General features: G+C 55.9%; 1 protein-coding gene and 1 long non-coding RNA gene across 3 annotated transcripts; one reads left to right on the top strand and one right to left on the bottom strand.

Moving 5' to 3' along the window:
• Nucleotides 1-32: 32 nt before the first annotated feature.
• GRN (granulin precursor) lies at nucleotides 33-6,601 on the bottom strand. The gene is made up of 13 exons (XM_045837551.1): nucleotides 6,491-6,601; nucleotides 3,886-4,030; nucleotides 3,641-3,766; nucleotides 3,441-3,525; nucleotides 2,860-2,972; nucleotides 2,638-2,773; nucleotides 2,429-2,523; nucleotides 2,068-2,191; nucleotides 1,697-1,794; nucleotides 1,361-1,606; nucleotides 903-1,136; nucleotides 579-809; nucleotides 33-492 (listed from the first exon to the last, which is right to left on the bottom strand). The coding sequence occupies exons 2-13, from the start codon at nucleotides 4,021-4,023 to the stop codon at nucleotides 355-357; spliced, it is 1,764 nt and encodes a 587-aa protein (XP_045693507.1). The 5' UTR covers nucleotides 4,024-4,030; nucleotides 6,491-6,601; the 3' UTR covers nucleotides 33-354.
• Nucleotides 6,602-6,802: 201 nt separating this feature from the next.
• On the top strand, nucleotides 6,803-16,724 carry LOC123817445. 2 transcript variants are annotated; one of them, XR_006785423.1, is made up of 3 exons: nucleotides 6,803-7,011; nucleotides 12,813-12,950; nucleotides 16,509-16,724. It is a non-coding gene; the product is annotated as an uncharacterized LOC123817445 (long non-coding RNA). The 2 variants fall into 2 exon arrangements; XR_006785424.1 differs by lacking the exon at nucleotides 16,509-16,724 and adding an exon at nucleotides 14,918-15,732.
• Nucleotides 16,725-19,143: the final 2,419 nt, after the last annotated feature.

Here is a 19,143-nt window from a genome sequence, read left to right as displayed (position 1 = left end):
GGAAAGGCAGGGAGGGTGGTCAAATCAGACAGTTAAGAAAGTGTACAAACTTTATTAGAGCACATACACACATACGCACACACACCTGTGGATAGGAGAGAGCACCTGGCCACAGGATCACAGAGGTTGGGGGAAGGGATGGCAGCTTGTGATGTGGCTTTGCCTCCCTCCTGTCCCCGTGTATAGGGAAGGCCTTAGACCCAGGCCCCACCTCTCAGGATGATGGGAGGACTCAGACTGGGGGGCGGTTCAGGAGAGTTTGGTGGGGGAGAGGTGCTGGGGAGGCCTGAGCAGTGGGTACCCTGTGAGCAGGGTCCCGAGGGCTATAGAGTGTCTTCAGTCCTCAATCTCCCCTCACAGCAGTGGTCTGGGGGCCGGGTTCCTCAAAGGAGTGTCCCAGCGCATGGTCTTCCTGCGTAAACACTTGGTGCCCTTGTTCCCACAGTGGAAGCCAAGAGGACAGCAGTGGCGCTGATCTGCACAGCAGACGCCCTGAGGGTCAGAGGGTATGAGAGTTAAGACACAGCTGGACCTGGCCTAGCCGCATACCCAGCCCCAGGGCAGGGGGTGGCACTAACCTGGGGAAAGGGACAGCAGGCCCAGCCTCCTCGGCTGTCTCGGCAGCAGGTCTGGTTGTCGTGGCAGAAGCGCCCCTCCCCACACTGCACATTCCCCACTCCCACAGGAGGGCCGAGGGTCAGGTGGATAGCACGGTGGGCAGCATCCACCTCCTTCTCACAGGTTCGGGCCTTCACGTTGCAGGTGTACCCAGCCGGGCAGCAGTGCTGGCGGTCCTCACAGCACACGGCCTGCAGGGACAGAGTGGCATTATGCTCTTGCTCCCCCTCCCATTCCCCCGGGACTCGGCTCCCCTCTCCAGGGACAGGCAGGTGGGCACTCACGTGGGGCAGCTGGCAGCAGGCCCAGCCCCCGCCCAGGCTCAGGCAGCAGGTCTGCCCCACTGGGCAGCTGGTGTGCTGGTCACAGCCCATGGCCCTGGGCTGGGCCAAGGAAGTGCGGCGGGCAGGCCTCTTCTCCAGTCCAGCCACCACCTTATTCCCCTTCTGACACTGCCCCCCAGCCACGCACGTGTAGCCCTGGGGGCAGCAGTGCTGGTGGTCCAAGCAGCAGGTAGCCTGGGGCGGGACGGGGACAGAAAGAGCAGTCTAAGAAGCCATACTACGTGGGATGGAACCCCTACCCCCCCGCCCCGCCGCCTCTCCTGCTCAGTTCCTCCAGTGAGGTCGGGTCTGAGAGCTGCGGTGCCACTGTGGGCGAGGCAGAGAGCAGGTAACGGAAGTCTGGCCCCCTGCCCAGGCCGGGGCACTGTCCCCGCAATGCGACCCTCCTAACCATGCACCTCTGGGACAGGACAGCAGCCCCATTCTCCAGACAAGAGTCGACAGCAGGTATTGAAGGGAGGGCAGCTGGTGGTGTTGTCACAGGGGACATCCCTCTCTGCGGCACGGGGGAGTGACGGGCTGAGGCGGGCTGGGGCCTGCTCCACCCAGGACAGCTGGCGGCCTTCCTCTTCACAGGTGCCCTTCCCTTTGTTACACTTAAACCCGGCTGGGCAGCAGTGCACGTGGTCCTCACAGCATACGGCCTAGGGCGGGCAGAGAAAGGACAGTGGGCACAGGGGCCTAGCTGGCTGCCACCCTCTGCCCGGCCCAGCCCGCCCACCGCTCCTGGGCACCTGGACAAAAGGGCAGCAGCCCCAGGCCCCGGACTGGAGGCGGCAGCAGGTGTAGTCATCCGGGCAGCTCACCTCCCCGTCGCACTTCACCTCCTGCACTGGGGGTCGGGCAGGGCGGGCAGGTCAGCGGCGGCCCCAGGGACCCCCTCCGTGCCCGCCCTCTGCCGACCCCACAGCCAGAACCCGATGTCGAGGATGGAGGGCCACCCCCAGCAGGGATCACGAGGCGAGGTCTGCCGTGGAGGAAAGGGGGCTGCACCTGCCCTGGCCCCTCCATGCAGCCATCAGCCCCCCCCCCATCTGCTCTCGGGACAGCCTGGTGGAGAGCCACCTCGTGGCGCAGGTGGAAGTCTGCGGCCCGCCGCTGGTACCTGTGTGTGCCGGCAGCTTGGTGAGCAGGTCCGTAGCGTTGTCCTTGGAGAAGCACTTACTCAGGACCAGGTCGCACACGGTGCCCTCAGGGCAGCAGTGCAGGTGGTCGGAGCAGCAGATGGCCTGGGTGGAGGCAGGGGCGCGTCTTTGGGACTTCCCATCTCAATTGAGCCCTTGGAGCAGCCGGGCTGACAGCTGGCACTACCCCAATCCCCCACTAGGGGGTGGCATAAGTCCTGAGCAGCCAGGACTCCCAGCAACCTGTCAGCCAACCTCCCTCCCCAGAAGTCCCTGCAAGGTAGATGTCCGGGCTAGGTGGCTGTGGGCACATGGCCCAAATGGCTGTAGCCCCGCACTTACATTAGGTATCGGGCAGCAGCCGTACTGCCCACTAGGGAGCTCACAGCAGGTGGAATCATCAGGGCACAGGGACCGTCCGTCTGGGCACAGGATCCCTGGAAGGGGAGAGAGGTGGGAGGGGTAGCCAGGGTGTGGGAGAACTTCCCGCAGCTAGGAGCCAGCCTCTCCTCACTCCCCACCTCCAACCCGATTCTCTCCCACCTCCTCACCTGTTCTATTGGTCCTCCGTGCGGGGATCTTCTTTGCCAGGGGGTGGGTGCCCGCGGTGGTGAGGCAGCGGGCATGGGCCAGGTCACAGGAGGTGCCGTGGGGGCAGCAGTGCACCTTGTCTTCGCAGCAAGAAGCCTGAGAAGAGATGATCCTAACTCTCTCTTCACCCCTTCCAGCCCCTTAATTCGCCCCTGCTGCCCCCCATCTTCCCAAACCTGTACCTGGGGCATGGGACAGCATCCCCAGGAGCCGTCAGGCATAGCGCAGCACGTGGAGGAGTTGGGGCACTCGAAACGGCTGTCGGGGCACCGGACGGCACCCACAGGGTTGGCATCTGTGGATGGGGTGACCCGGGTTTCCATCAGCCCAGGTGGCGAAGGTCACTGCTCCCGTCACTCAAGGAGCTGCCGGCACCAGGGCCTGCAGACCCAGCTCCAGGGGACGGGGGGCTGCCACTAGGTTCAGTGCCCTCCCAGGCTCCGTGCTCTCCCGTCTCCCACAAGCCCCGCCTCCCCTCAGCAGTCTGGCACAGGGCGGGGCATCCACTGCCTGGGCTGGCCCAAAACCAGCTCGGCTAGGCCTCTCCTCGCTCCCACCAATGCCTGGCCCAAGCCTGGGGTCTTGCATTCTCTCCTGCCCCTCCCAGCCGCAGTGCTGGCCCTCTGTCCACTTGCCCAGTACAGCTGCCCCCAGGAATGAGGGCACAAGAGCAGGGATCAGGGTCACCCAGCCAGCTGGGACCCTGCGTGCTGCGGCTCTACATGCCGCCCGTCTGCTACCACCCACCCCCACCCCACTACACCTGATCTTTGGAAGCAGGACTGCCCATCGGCGCTGCAATGGAAGCCCCGCGGGCAGCAGTGGCGGCCATCCCCGCAGGACACGGCCTGTGGGACACAGAGACACCCGTGTTGACCAGGCCCTTTGACCCGGGGATAGAAGAGTGCGGGAAACGCGCAAACACAGACCTGAGCCCCTCCATGGAGCTACTGTTAGCCTCACCTCTGGGAACGGGCAGCAGCTGGAGGTCCCCGAGACAGTGAGGAGGCAGGAGTAGCCAGGAGAGCAGTGGGCATCGATCTGGCAGGGTCCGCCCAGAGGTCTGCTGCGCGCTGGCGGCCACGTGTCCTGGGAAGGGAGGGGAGGATAAACCAAAGGACCAGAGTCTGGCCCCTCCTTCCATCCCACCCAAATGACCTTTCGGGAAACCCCAGCCGCCAGCTCTCGCCCGGGCTGAGGGCACTCACTGGCACGGGACTGCAGCAGCTGTAGCTGGCTCCTCCTGGGTCCAAGCAGCAGGCCACAGGGCAGAGCTGACCATCTGGGCACTGCGTTCCAGCCACCAGCCCTGTCACTGCGGCCGCCAAGCTCACTAGGGCCCACATGGTCCACCTGCAAAATACCAAGAGGCATTTGGCAACTGGTGTTAAGTCCGTGCCGGTCTCCCTCCAGCCTACCTGGGCCTCCCCCACAACCCTTGTCCAGGGAGGGAGCAAGACACGCAGCCTGTGACTCAGCTTCCTACGTGTCCTGTGTCTATCACACAGGCACTGGCATGTGTGCACCCATGAGCGTGAACGCTGACATGGGTATGTGTGAATCTGTGTCCCCAGCACATGGCCTAGCACCTGAGTCTCTGTGGGTGAGCGTGGAGAGATGTGATCATGCAAGAGGCAGGGAGATTTGTGGGTTTTGTGGGTCTGATCTGTGGGAGCAGGGGCCCCCCTGTGTTCTAGGGGGTAGGGGGAGGCATCAGCAGCCGTGAGAGGAGACGGCTGGGGGGTGAGGATGGAGTCGCTTCTGAGCAAGAGCCAGGGTTTCGCTTCCCCAGCTAGCCCCTCCGCATGCCTCCTCGCCCAGTACCGTGCTCACACCTGCACCCTGCTAAGGCCTGTCGGGGGAACAGGGGCCGTCACATGACAGCATGGGAAACCGCGAGGTTGAGAAAGTTGAGAAAAGGGAAGCAGAGCGGTCAGCGGAGTCTGGGCGTCCCTCCCCAGAGGTCTGCCACCATCTGCTCGCTGACCGTCCCCTCCCCACCAAGGGGGATGGACACACAGGCAGGGTCAGCCTTTGAGACACCGTGTTCTAAGGGCCCCCGACACCACCAGGGCCCTTCAGACTCCCCAAACACACGCCCCTCCTCCCCTGCCCCCCCCACCCCCCACCGTCCGGGAGCCGAAACTCGGGGCACATGAAGAGAAACTACAAGAGCGTGCTCAGCGGTCGCTCTGGCGTCAGCAGAAGGAACCCGCCTCGGTCTGGGGCGGGGTGAGGGTGCAGTTTCACACCCCAGACAACTTTCCTCCGAGCTCGGCCAGCCCCACTAGTTCCACAGGGCCGGCCCGGGAGACGCGACCCCGCCTGGGGGCACAGAAACAGTAACGTTCGCTGAGCCTACTGACAGCCACTTTAAACACTCTAATTCATTCTCCTTCTTTGCACCCGCCATCCAAAGTAGTAATTATTACCTTTACTTTCAAAGGAGCACACTGAGGCTCAGAGAGGTTCAGTAACACACTCATATGTTACGTCACGAGGATGACAGGCTTTGATGGCTCCAGAGCACAGTACACTGGGTTCATTTGGCATGGGGCGAAATGGACAGTACTGGGAATGGACCACACCCCCAAGCGCCTAGAGGCCTAGGGTCCCAGCCGAGGAGGGGGACAGAAGCGTTTCCTGGGCAGGAGGACCAGGCAGGGCAGACACATGGGCAGCAGAACTGCACTTGGGTACTGCACTTGGCTCCTAGTCCTAGAACTGCCAGCACTGATTGTGGGAGCCTGAGAAGCCGCCCCCTGTCTCGGTGCTCCCTCCACGGCCCAAAGACCATTGCCAGGAGGCCAAGTAAGGGTGAAGAAGGCTGGTCCTGGGCCTCCGCCGCTCTCATTTCTCCACACTCATGGCTCCCAGGCAAGGCGTGTACAGCCGGCCCCACCCACTTGTTGGCTTAGGCCAGAAGGGGTGCCTGACCGTATGTAGCTCGGACTGTTCAGCGCCCTAGTGATGTATTTGTTTATTTTCCTTCCTGGGTATCCTGAGGTTAGGAAGTCTAGTGTATGCGTGTAACTGAATATACATGCGAGCACACACAAAGTCAGGGCCAGGGATGGAAGAGGTGGGGACCCAGTTTCTCTTAGGAGGGTTTTGAGTGGCGGCCTCTCTCCCTCTACCCCACCCCATTCACACTGCCGTGACAGAGACGGAAAGACGGGAGCCTCTTCGAGCCCCCCAGCTCTGTCATCTGCCACTAGGTGGCACCTTCAAACTCTGAGTGTCAGAAGCAAGAGATTCCCAAAAGGTGAACCAACCCAGCAGCTAGGCGAGTGAGCAGGAAAAAAGTGGCTGGGAGAGGCGGAAGTTGGCTTGTCCCACCCCGCAGGAGAGGAAGTAAGGAAAAAGCCAGGCGCAACCACTTCCAAGTCCTCTGAGGAGGCCAGGGTCTCAAGTCCCACTTGCCGCCCTCCGAGCTCCGGGATCAGGGGGGCGCCTCTCCCTCTCCCAGCCGCCGCGGGCACTACCTACCTACCTACCCTACTACAACCACCACCACCACCACCACCACCAGAAGGAGGTGCGGAGCCGGCTCAAAAACAGATGGTCCCTGCTTAGGGGGAAGGGGCTGCAGCTTCCGGGGACTACTAGAGGGTAAAGGGAGAGGGGGTCGCTGCCATTCAGTTTATTCCCACCCTCCATAAAACTCCCTCCAGTGCGTCGCAAACGCCCAAGAAGGTTCTCTAAGCGAGTCTTCCCTAGCCTTCCGAATGCAACTCCTTGGGAACCTCAAGCTCCCACACGCCCGCGGCCGGAGCCTTGGGAAGGAGCAAGCGAGAGATCGGTGCGACCTACCCCCTTACGTGCGTCCTGCTCCGCGATCCCCGGGTGGCCGCCGCTCCGCCGCTCACCGACCTGGGGCCTCGCAGCGCAATGGCCCACCCACCTCGGCTTCCATTGGCCAGGCGTTCGGGCTGTCGCGCTCCCGTTGGCTACTCGTCGGCGTAGAGGCGGGGCCATCCTGGAATAATGTGAGGCTTTTCTACTCAATTCACTTTCCTCCCTCCCAGCCTCGCTCTCCCCCCCCACCCCCATTTCTAGGGATCATGTGATTGGAGAATCATGTGATGGATGCCCCGGCTTGCTCCCTGCCGTGTGAGGGCGCCTGATAGTTTGCTGGAGGTGGGGCCGCGCCTGCCCGGAGCGGAGCGGCCCCTCGGAGGGTGCGTTCGAGAGCGTTTGCAGGATGTCCGCTTTGGGATCTGAGACACTTGCGCATCCTGTTTCTGTTCTATTCAACAAACTCACATTAAACTCTGGCTGGAAGGAGAGTTGTGAGGCCAAGGATAAATAGCCCTCAGAGATCCTTCTGTAAGGTACATGGTCGTGCGCCAAGTGCGTGGATGCGTGCAGGAAAAAGATAGTAGCTTAGCTCTAGGCTGGAAGAAGAGATTTAATTCCAGCTTGGGGGCACCTTTTGAGTTGAGTCTGGGAGGATTCTAACGCCGGTGGGAGAGGGTGGAGAAGCGGCGGGACTGGTGGTGTTGGAAAGAGCATAAGGGAACCAGATGGAAAGGGTAGCCTCGGGCAAGGATTGGATGCCAAGTTCAGTGTAGCGGGGTTTGAGGAGCTGCTGGGTGCCTGGTACAAGGCCGGGCAGGGGATGGGTGCAAAGTGGAAGTGACTTTGTAGTTTCCGACGGCGCTGCCTTCCAGGAATTCACATGGCTGGTGAGGAGAGAAAAATGTACTACACAGATCAGCCAACAATAGGAGCCACACTGCCCAGCGCCAGAGGGCCTGGCCCAGGCAGAGAGGGTGATGGGAGGCGCCCCGGGAGAGAAGGGAGGCCCGGAGAAAGCCTGGTGCTGGGCCTCGGAGGAAGGGATGGACAGCTAAGCAAAGAGCTTGAGCTGAGGGTGAGGCTAGGGGTCGGGGAAATCCAAGTCTGAGGAGGGCAGGAGTGGAGGAATTAATTGTGGGGCAGTGATGCGCAGCCTGGGGCTAGTGAGGGTGCGGGCAGTGGATTCGGCTCCTGCTGAGAATCGGGACCTTTACGAACGCCGGCGATATTCGTGCATTAAATTTACCTTCCTGTGTATCCTGAAGCAAGGGGGTATCAGTTAGGCTTCCACTGATCAACCACCAGTGTGTATGCACATGCACAGCTTTTAATAGAGTGTCAGGAGGCCCTGGCTGGCGTAGCTCAGTGGATTGAGCAGGGGGCTGCGAACTGAAGTGTCACAGGTTCGATTCTCAGTCAGGGCACATGCCTGGGTTACAGGCCACGGCCCCCAGCAACCGCACATTGATGTTTCTCTCGATCTCTCTTTCTCCCTCCCTTCCCTCTCTGAAAATAAATAAATAAAATCTTTTTAAAAAATAGAGTGTCAGGCAAATCAGTAAGAGAACCTGTTAGTCACAACTACACTGAGTCAGAAGAAATCAGCATCCTGGGGATATTGACCTCAGGGACAAGCAGTCCTGGAGGACTTGGTGGCCCATGTGGGCAGAACTCACAGGATAGTAATTAGTAGCCAAGGTATGAACCTGAGCATTCAGAAAAATTGCAATCATAGGTAACCACTCCGATTACTCTAGCAGAGAAATGTGAAATACATTTACTAAACAGCTTGTCAAAGCGCCTGCAGTGACCCTCCACTTCTGTGGAGAAGGTACAGCCCCCCCCCCCCCGCCCCGCCCCAAGGACTGCAGAAACTCTCCCTGTTCCTCAAGAAACCCCTCAGTGTCCTTACACCCTCCAGCTCAGGAATCTCTTTCCCTCTGCTTTTTGCTTCTAAGGAGGGAGAATCCTTCTGAGATCAGGGAGGCAAAAAAGAAGCAAATGTTCAGTCACAAAGAGATCTGACATCAAAAGGTCCATCCCCATTTGCTCTATTCTCCGCGCCCCAGCAGCTCCCTTTGGCCAGGCTTTGCGATGTTTAGTTTTGACAAAATCAGTTGACTGTAATTGTGAGGGTTTCTTTCGGGACTCTCAATTCTATCCCACTAATCTGTGTGCCTGTCCTGAAAGGCAGCACCACACTGTCTTGATTACCATACTTTGTAGCAAGTTTTGACGTTGGGAGACGTGGGAGCCCTCCAACTTCTTTTCCAAGATTTTTTTTGGTTATTCTGAATCCCTCAAATTTCCATGTGAACTTTAGGGTCAGTTTGTGCCAAGAAGACAGCTGAGATTTTGATAGGTGGTGCACTGAACCCGTAGGTCAGTCTGGGTGTGTGTTGCCGTCTTAACATGAACGTGGGATGTTTTTCCAGTTACTTAGTAGTTTCTTTTGACAGTTGCCAAGCATTTCATGCTATAAACGTTACACAGTTTACTTAACCAGTCTCCTGTGATGAGCTTTTATGTGCTTCCAACTCTTTAAAGTTACAAATAAATGAGCCTTGGCTGGTGTGGCTCAGTGGGTTGAGCACAGGCCTGCACACCAAAGCATCACCGGTTTGATTCCCGGTGGGGATGTGGGGGAGGCAACCAATCCACGTTCCCCTTACACATCAATGGTTCTTCCCCTCTCTTTCTCTCTCACTTCCCCTCTTTCTAAAAATAAATAAATAAAGTTACAAATAAGTATGCAATGAATATTTGTGACTATGTGCCTGAATGCACTGCCTGGGGGTTGAATCCCTGAATGTAACATTGATGCTCATTTGAAATATCCATGCCAAAATACCTTAACATTTTTCTACTTTACACGCCCAGGCATGGTATTTGGAGGAACATATTTCCCGTATACTCACCGACATTAGATATGCCACTTTAATATTTGTTTTTTTGCCAGTCTTGTGACAGAAGACAGTCTATGGTTATTGTATTTGCATCTCCTTGATCTCTAGGGAAGCTGAGCATCCGTGCCCAGCTTACTCTGCTGGTATATTTCTCCTATGAACTTCCTGTTCGTGTCTGTATCAGGCAGGGTTCTCCAGGGAAACGAAACCAGTTGCTGTGCACATAGAAAGAGACTTACGAAAATGAACTGGCCCACGTGACACGGAGGCCAGCAAGTCCCGACTCTGCAGTGTGAGCCGGCAGGCTGGGGGGGCTCAGGAGAGCGGAGTGGATAGAGCCCAAAGGCCTGAGGGAGCGCCCGGGACTTGGAGGCGCCGGCCTGTTTCTGCCCTCCAGGCCTTCCGCTGGTTGGAAAGGGCCCACCCACATTATGGTGGGCAATATGCGGTAGCCAAAATTCATCCATTTAAATGTGAAATCTCATCCAAAAACACCCTCCACGTTGACAGATAAAACTCCCTTACTATTCTTTGTTCATTTTTCTACCGAGTTTGTCTTTTTCTTGTCGAAGGGTGGGAACTCTTTCTACGTTCCGCGTGTCACACTGTCGCAGGTGTCCTTTGCCTTTCCTCTTTGTGTATGGTCACTTTGTCGTCGGAAATTGTGTTGCTGTTGTGTCGTCTGAAATCTAGCAATCAATCCTCTTCCTTTTCTAGCAGTCTTTTCCTCTGTGACTTCTGCATTTCACATACCTGCCGCCCGGCCCCCCACCCCCCTTGCTTAAAAACTTGCATGTGTTCTTCTGGTCCATTTCAATTCCTGCTGCAACCCCGGCTGGCCCTCAGGACTGGGCTGTAGATGCCGGCCCTGAGCTGGATTGAGGCACCACAAGTGACAGGAGGTCCCACTCCGGAGCCTGTGGTGATGCCCCTAGAGGTGTCCCTCTGGCTACGAGGTTCTTCCCGGGCAGTCCCTGGGTTGCTTTCAGAGGTGATGGTCTCTCTTCTTCCTTCCGCTTCTCTCAGCCTCTCCCTGTTTCTTCCAATCGCCCCTTCAGGGTTTTCTTCGTTCAGAACTATTGTTCTGCCCCCATAGAAGAGTCGGCTGCCTGGGGGGGAGGGGAGGTGGGCCTTTCCCCCTGAGATCTTGAGTTGTCAGATAAAACATAAGATGCCCAGTTAAATTTGAATTTCAGATTAGAAACTATGTTCTTTAGTATAAGAGTATCTCATGTAATATGCGAGACATATTTGCACTTAAAAATTATGCATTATGCACACTGGCTGGTGTGGCTCAGTACATTGAGTGCTGGCCTGTGAACCAAAGGGTCGCTGGTTCAATTCCCAGTCACAGCACAGGTCTGGGTTTCGGGCCTGCTCCCCAGTTGGGGGCATGTGAGAGGGAACCACACATTGATGTTTCTCTCCCTTTTTCTCCCTCCCTTCCCCTCTCTCTAAAAATAAATAAATAAAATCTTTAAAAATATATTCATTGTGTATCTCAAATTCAAATTTAACTGGATGTCTTGTGTTTTTACTCGTTCAGTCTGGCGGCCCTGAAGACTAGGGCTGGAGCTGGGGCTTAGAAAACGGCCTCTCCCTCCCTTGTACTGACTTGTCCCCTTCCTGCCTGAGTCACCTCGCAGTGAGCAACTGTTGCCCCAGTTCCTCAGGCGGCTGATCGCTGCCTGCCGGCTCCGCCCGGCCCTCGGGGCTGTCTGCTGGGGGTGGGGGTGGGGGAGGGGAGTCAGAAACAGGCCAGTGCCCTGGCCAGAGGCTGTGGAGGGGTGTTTGGCAACAGAGGTGCTTGCTGGGTAAAGTCAAGTCCTGTCCCAGCATGGGCCTGAGCTTTTCCAGCCGCCATTGGGCAGGCCACTTTCCTTGTTGTTGCTTTGTAATTAGTTACAATTTTACCAGAGTGGAACATGCAAATTTCAGTCGAATTAGAACACAAAGTAGTACTCTGCCCTCTCTCACTTCCGACTCTAGGCAGCCGCTTTCCAGTCCTGTGACAGCTGCTTCTGCGAATTTCCCTTGCATCTGTAAACTGGCGTGCAGATGAGAATGCTTTTTAAAAAAAAATTGATTTTTTTTAATGCTTTTTAAAAAAAATTATTGATTTTAGAGGGGAAGAGAGAAACAGCGATTTGTTGTTCCACTTATGTATGCATTCACTGGTTGATTCTTACATGTGCCCTGACCGGAGATGGAACCCACAACCTTAGCATTTGGGGATGATGCTCTAACCAACTGAGCTACCTGGCCAGGGCCTGGACGAGAATTCTAGATTCGCCTTTGGCCTCAGTGTGTTCATCTGCACAATGGGTGAGCACTCGCTTGCTCCCTGCCAGCTGGGAGGCTCAGAGTCTACAGTGAGCAGCTGCCACTCCACTGGGCCCTGGGGGCAGGACCACGTCTCTCCGCAGGGAGAGTGATGCTGGGTGATATCTTTCAATGCAGCTGTGGGTTGTGGAATGAAGGGTGGGGGAGGGGTGAGTGGGGAAGGGTAAGGAGGTCAGAGGAACCCCGGGAGGGAACTGGTTTGCTTGGCTCTGCAGACGCCCTGGCTGGAGGGGCCTTAACGGATCCTCTGGCCCAGGGTCCTCAGCCCCAGGTCTCCCCCTGGGAAGAAGCATTGGTAGCCGCAGAGATCTGAGGTGCAGGTCTGAGGGCCTGTCATCTGGCTGAACCACCTCCTATGCAACCAGTAACCTGGTGCTAGTGAGAACACTCCTCTCGGCCCCCTCCTCTTACAAGCTGTGTGGTTTGACTTGTCCTGCCTGCCTCATTGTCCTGATTTGTACACTGAGGACATCGGCGGCGAGGCCTCCCGTCCACGGAATGAGCTCATGCCCGCAGAGCCGCTAGCACAGGACCCGGGACAAGCGCACACACAGGTGTAGTGAAGACACCACCCTTGTGGGGGCCCCTCCCCTGGGGGTCTTTCAGCAACCCACCGCACACACAGCCCTTAACCGGGGAGACTGCCCACCTGCCCCTCAGCCCACCTTGCCCTCTCCTCCCTACCCCTGGCCTCTATGTCCCCCCACCCCACCTGGATCCCCCGTGTGACTTCCCATTCTGCTGGCCTGGGGTCCAGAATTCTGTCCATCTTGGGGCGACTTGCACCTGGCCCATTGCAGACTCCCGTGCAGGGCACCCCTCACACCAGGACCACCAGGGCCCCTCAGCTGGACAAAGGCAAAGGTGGAAGAAGGGGAACCAGTCCCTCAGCGGTAGGGTCAGGGCGGTGGGGGATGGGTACCTGGAAGGATGTGTTGGGCTCACTTCTCCTACCCAGACGTGGGAGCATCTGCCCCCTACAGGAGAGAGACAGACAGCACATCACTGGGTTCAAGTTCTGGGGAGTTTCGTTTGTTTGTTTGTTATCTTCACCAGAGGACATTTTTTCACTGTTTGTTTTTTAGAGAGAGAGGAAGGAAGAGAGAGAAACTAATGTGAGAAAGCAGCATCAATGGGTCGCCTCCCGTACACGCCCCTGGGGAGCATACACACCTGGACGAGCCCAGGGAATGCAGGTGCCTGGGATCAAACCCACAGCCTAGGTATGCGCCCTGACCCAGAACCATACCCACGACCCTCTGGCCAGGGGACAGTACTCCAGCCAACCGAGCCACGCCGGCCAGGGCCTGGTTTTGGTTTCCTATATTCTGAGAGCAGTGGGTGATCTGAAGAACTTCCCAGTGGGAGCAAACACTGACCCCAGCGCGTCTCCCAGAAGCCAGAGTGGCCTCCAGGACAAGCAGGTGGCAGGTGGCAGAGAAGGGGAGTCAACTCTTCCCTGGAAACCTGGGCGGTGGGCTGGGGGGGGGCTGCATCATTGCCTGCTGACCTCAAATTCCAGCTCCGCCTCTTTCCTGCCGGGTGACTTTGGCTTACTGAAGTAATTGTTTTTGGTTTTGCTTTTGGTCCTCACTCGAGGATATTTTTTCATTGCTTTTGGGCGGGGGTGGGGGGTGGCGAGAGAGAGAAACACATGGACCGGTTGCCTTCTCCTAAGCCCCAACTAGCGATCAAACCCACAACCTTCCCGACAGTGGGAGGAGACTCCAACCTACTCAGACACACAGCCAGGACTGCGATGAAGTACTGTACCCCTTTCTGACCTTGAGAACCCCTGGAGGGCAGCTGTGACCCCGGGGGGGGGGGGAGGGAGACTGTGGCTGCCTTGCTGGTGGACTCCAGAAGTTGGAGCCAGCTTTTGTCAAGGGCAGCGGCAGACAGGTTGCGCAATGGACAGGACAGGAAGGGCAGCAGGCGGGGGCTGCGGGAACTACTAGTTAATCGCTTGAGCCAGGATGTCAGTGAGCTGAATCAGAACGTCGTGTCGCAAGCCCAGTCTGCACACGTCGCCGAGTCCTCCTAACCACACCGCAGGGCACTGTCCCCCTTTCCCAGATGCAGGAGACCCCAGGGCCTTGTCTCCCAGCTACTGAGCAGTAGTGTTGGCAGCAGAGCCCGAGCCCATCAGCCCCCGGACCTTTTGCTCACAACACGAGGCTCTACCGAATGCTGGCTCGGCCCCGTCCTCCACCCCAGCCCGCCCAGCCCACCTTGACCTCTCCTGGCCCTTCTCCATGCAGGCGCCCTAGGGCCCCAGAGATACCTGCCCCGCGTCACGTAGACAGGTCCGCTTCCCCGTCTGTGAGACGTGCGCAGCAAGTGACTCCCGCACCCCCTCCGGGCAGTGATGTGAGGCTCCTCCGACGGGTGACTTAGGACCTTGTAAACGGGCACGTGGGAAACGAGAGGAGTCCCGATGAGGACATGGAAGGGGTTCCTCTGGTTGATCGGACGGCCTGGCTCTGAAGCACTGGCCGGGGCCTAGGTGAGGAGACTGCCTTCCCCGCGCAGCAGCTCAGAGAGGTCAGGGCGCCATCCTCTCCAGGAGCCTGAGGGGCAGCCGAGGAGGCAGCTGCCAGGAGAGGGGGAGGAGAAGAAGAAACTGCCCTCCGGGCGCCCTTTCCCGGTTTTGGAACTTTCCATCTGTCTACACCTAGAGCTCTTGAGGGGGAAGTAGGACCAGAAATACTCGCATTTCCACTTTAAAGATGAAGAAACCAAGGCCCAGAAAGCTGACCGTTTCCCCCAACAAGTCAGCAAGGAAATCGGTGCTTAAATGCACTTCAGGAGGCTTTAATTCGCTCTGGTTTCTGTGTTTAAAAAAGGGGGTCCTGCTAAAGTCTAAGATTCACAGCGCGCCAGGGTCTGTGGCCAGGTAAGTACCGTGATTACACGTGTCTTACAATGAAAGGAGCGAGACCCGGAGAGGTTGAGCAACTTCGCTGAGGTCACGCAGTGAAAAAGGCGCGAAGCCAGCAGCTGAATCCAGGTCTGGCCGAGGGCCTGGGTTTGTAACCGGCACGATATTCTCTCCGTGTAAGTTACTGGGACCTCGCGCGCCGCGGCCAAGTACTTCCTTTCATCCCAGCCTGCTCCTCCCTGCCTCGGCCTTCACCTTGAGCTAATCTCCAGCGGTAATCCCTGCCCCACTCCTTCCTCCTTTCTCTAGGCGGTCCCAGGCCTTCTCTGTCACGTGACCTGTTCTGCTGTCCTCAGAGGTGTCGTGGCTGTGTGACAGTGTCTTATTTACTCATCCGTTGGTGTTTCTTGCACTACAGAGTGTGAGCGCGGACCTGGTGTGGCTTGTTCGCCGCTGCCTCCAAGTGTCGACAACAGTATTCGGCACACACAAAACACTCAAAAACGAAAAAGGAAAAAAAAAAGAGAGAGAGAGAGAGAGAGAAATGCGCAGTAAATCAAAAGAGAGAGAAAAGGGCAGAGACAGACAGAGACAGGCCAAGCCTTTGGTCTCGGCCCAGCTGGGAGGGCTGCTCCTCAGTGTGGGTCACCGTGACCAGGCCTCAGCCTTGACACGGCCACACTGGGCAGGTGGCTCACACTCTCTGGGCAGCCTCGGTCGAACTAAGAAGCAAACCCTGCACCCCTGAGGGGCAAGGACACTGCGTGGCACTAGCTGGTGCTCGCTGAGCTCACACGGCCCTTACCAAGGAACGCATATATTTTGTAACTTTCCTCTAAGAAATTTTCAGAAATGAGATTCATGCACAATATAATGTTCCTATGCATAATATTTTTAGAAATCTATATAAACTTCATATAGTAAGCATGTAATACCTGTACATATAATATATATATGAAGTATTTTACACGTAGTATATACTGTATAAGGTGATATAGAGGAAAATGAAAAGAAAGTACCGTAGAAAAACATAGTATGTATTTCTGTGTGTGAAAGTTCAGGCTGAACCCCACGTGGGAACAGCAGCTTGCGAATGCACATGAATCACTGGTGTGGAAACCAGAACCACACTCGGGGACGTGTGTTGGCGTGTCGTGTTAGCAGCTCAGTCGCATGAGCCAGGCGGTCATGGGGACACAATGTTTTCAAATTGAGAAGGAGCCTTGATAAAGTTTTTTTTAAACTTGTTATTCGTTTATACATTTTTAAAGATTTTATTCATTTATTTTTGGAGAGTGGGGAGGGAAGGAGAAAGAGAGGGAGAGAAACACTGACTGGTTGCCTACTGCATGCCCCCAACTGGGTACCCAGCCCGCAGCCCAGGCATGTGCCCCAACTGGGAATCGAACCTGCAACCCTTTAGTTCTCAGGCCGATGCTCAATCCACTGAGTCACACCAGCCAGGGCTCATTTATTTATTTTTTATTCCTGTTTATTCTATTACAGTTGTCGCAAATTTTCCCCCTTTGCCCTCCTCTGTCTAGCTCACTGCTGGACAATAAAGTTTTAATGGAGACAAAGAAAAATCTTCCCTAGGATTTCATGGCAGTTTTATTCCTGGAAAATTCAATGTATTTTAAAACCATTTAAAACAAAGGGATGTGGGTGGAATGGAGCTAGCTTCCAGGTCAGGTCGTGAACAGGCTTCTCACCTGTGTCATTGCCCAGAAATACAGGGGAAAGTTGAGCGGTGTACGGGACAATTCCTTGATGTGTCCAACCGTCCTACACGTTATAGAATGGATATTTAACATCGCTGTCCTGCCATGGGTCAGATGCCAGGGGTCCTGATCTTTCGACCGCTACAAACGACATCATTAATTTCCGAATTGTCCCCTAGGGGGCGCTGGCGCTCCAGTCGAGAACAGCTGCCTGGCGCCGTCTCCAGCGCTCTGCTTTTTGAATTAACTCTACCTTCGAGATTGTTGCACATCGCGCTGTGGAGATTTGCATCCCTCTCAAGGCTGCGTGGTATTCCGTCATACGAAGGGACTGTCATGCAGTCCCCCCTCCATAGCGTTCTGCTGTTACCAGCAAGGCTACAATAAAGGTCATTTCGCACGCGTGTAAGCCGACGGGTGGAGGAATTCTGAGAAAGGCCGGGCTGGGTCACAGCATTTGGGCAGTTGGAATTTTGGGAGTTACGGCCAAACACTGCCTTCCAGGCGGATGGACTAGTCTACTCTCCCCCAGCAGAGCAGGAGAGGGCTGTCCCCAGAGCTCTGGGAGTCAGCCTGCAGTGGGGTACAATGTCAGTTCTGAGAAATCTTAACGGGACCCTTCCCCTCTGAGAGCCACCTCCTCAGACCACACCCAGGGTGCCCCAGTAAAGCCTTGGGTCTCCAGAAACTCCCCACCCACCTTCTCAGGCCATGGACAAAGGAAAGGTAGGAAGGCCTTTTCCTAGATAGGTTGATCCTGGCTATTACATTTAGTAATTTTTTTTAACCTTCAAAAAAGACAGTTTTGTTGCTCTTCTGATTCTGTAAGTAATACAGCATGGGGCAAAAGTAGGTTTACAGTTGCAAGTACCTTAAACAGAGTTTATTCTTGTATTATCATTTCTTAGTTATTACGGTATTTGCCGTATGAACAACCGTCCATTCACTTTTGCCGCACCCTGTACACACGTATTTCAAAGGGGGAAATCCCTTTCCCCATCAACTTGTTGCTCTGAAAACTTTAAAGACTTCAGAAAAAGTGCAAGAATGGCGCCACGATCACCCATATACCCTTCACCTGGACTCACCAGTTCACACTTTGCTACATTGGCATTATTTTTTTTTTTTCTGAACCACTTGAGACGAAGTTGCAGACGTCCACCCCTAAACACTTCAGTGTGCATTTCCGAAGAACACGGACGTTTTCCTACAAAACCACAGTGTGGTGATAAGAAGTTTAACATCGGTAAATTAATGTCTACTGTACCAGCCTCATTCGGTTTTGTCCAGTTGTCCCAGTACGGTCTTCTACACCTCGCCCCGCTCCCTGCCTTCAGGGTCCAAACAAAGACCTGACTTGGCTTTTAACTATAAGCCTGGAGTCCCAATTTCTCCTCTTGGCCTTGGTGGTTCCCAAGCCCCTGGCCCTGCCCCCAGGAAGGCAGCCGTAGGTGGGGACAGTGCTGGCCATAAACTCAAAGGCATTGATGGGGTCCACAGGAGGGATCTGAACCTCACTTCAGCCCCCAAAATATCTTGTTAAGCCCTAGGTTGCAAGCTGGAGGGGACACTGGCCCTGCCCCAGGGCTGGCCCCGCAAGAATTCAGCTTCAATAAATCACCTTCTGTTTGTGTTGCTCTCCCAGTGCTGGGCAAGGACTGGTCCATCAGTTCGCACTACAACCCCTGGGGCTGGTGCCATTCCCTCCCCTTTTATAGTTGAAAGGAGTTTGTTTTCCCATCTAATGAGGAAGGCGGTGATGGCCACATGGGGTCGAGTGATGACACTGGAAGGACCCCTGGGTGTGCGGTCAGTGGGAACTGTGGCCAGGTCAGCCAGGACAGTGGCTGTCTCCTCCTCAGGGCTCCAGGCTTGCTCCTCTGGGAAGGCACGTCTAGCCAGGGCTCTAGAGCTTCGTGGGCACCTCAAGGCTGCTGCTGCACCCTGCAGCCACCACGACCATCCTTGGGAGATGCCTCCACTGGCTCGTGGTGTCTTGTTGCCCACAGATCACCTCTCCTGCCTGCCCAGACTGCCACCACCGCACTGGACTTTGGTCACACCGACGATGCCTCAAGGTTTCTCAGTCTCGAAGCATCTACCTGTCGGGGAAGGCAAGAACAGTGATCTGCTTAGCTGCAGGTCCCTGATAGGGGCCACGGAATTCTGTACTGACTCTTTTCCTAGTTTTTACAAACATGACCGTAGTCAAGAGTTTGTAAGTTATGCAGGACAGGTGACATCATCTTTACTTTCAGATGAGGAAACTGAGGTGTAGGGACAAATCTCAAAGGCATCCTATTGCAAGAAGAAAACCAGGACTGAAATCAAAATCCCACATTCTACTGTGGGGGGGGCTGAGGCTCAGAGGTCACCAGGTTTGATTCCTGGCTCTGCTACTTGGCAGCTGTGTGAACTTGGCTCTGGGAGGAAGGGCTGTAAGGAGTTATAACTACCCGTGCTTGCATTTGGAGGTACAGATAGGACCAGAAACAGAACCTGGTGGCTCTAAAGGCCCTTTCCAGAACTTCCTGTGCCACAGGTTCTGGACAGCAATCAATAATAGTAATAGTAGTAGTAGTCGTCGTCGTCGTCGTCATTGAGTGCTTGCCAATGGCCTAAGCACTTTACAGTTATTAATTCATTAAACCCTCACACAATTCCCGAGAGGTGGGTGCATTATTATCCTCATCAGCTCGTTTTATAAGTGGGGAAACCGAGGCTTATTAGGCGTTAAGAGACCTGCTAGAGGTGGCACAGCTGTGGCAGGAGGAACACAGAGAGAGGTCCCTGCCCCCCACTGCTCCTGTCTTG

The sequence above is a fragment of the Phyllostomus hastatus genome, unplaced genomic scaffold, assembly GCF_019186645.2.
Source record: "Phyllostomus hastatus isolate PE091 unplaced genomic scaffold, TTU_PhHast_1.1 phas_contig_210, whole genome shotgun sequence".
NCBI classification, from domain to species: Eukaryota; Metazoa; Chordata; class Mammalia; order Chiroptera; family Phyllostomidae; genus Phyllostomus; species Phyllostomus hastatus.
Note: the sequence above shows the minus strand (reverse complement) of the source record. Positions and strands in the feature narration are given on the sequence as shown.

Excerpts from the sequence above, each read along its gene's own strand:
- GRN (XM_045837551.1), bottom strand. The coding sequence starts at position 4,023 with ATGTGGGCCCTAGTGAGCTTGGCGGCCGCAGTGACAGGGCTGGTGGCT. Across the intron at positions 2,973-3,440 it reads GTCCTGCTTCCAAAGATCAG|ATGCCAACCCTGTGGGTGCC; the intron begins GTGTAGTGGGGT and ends CCCCATCCACAG. Across the intron at positions 1,607-1,696 it reads GCTGCTGCCCTTTTGTCCAG|GCCGTATGCTGTGAGGACCA; the intron begins GTGCCCAGGAGC and ends TGCCCGCCCTAG.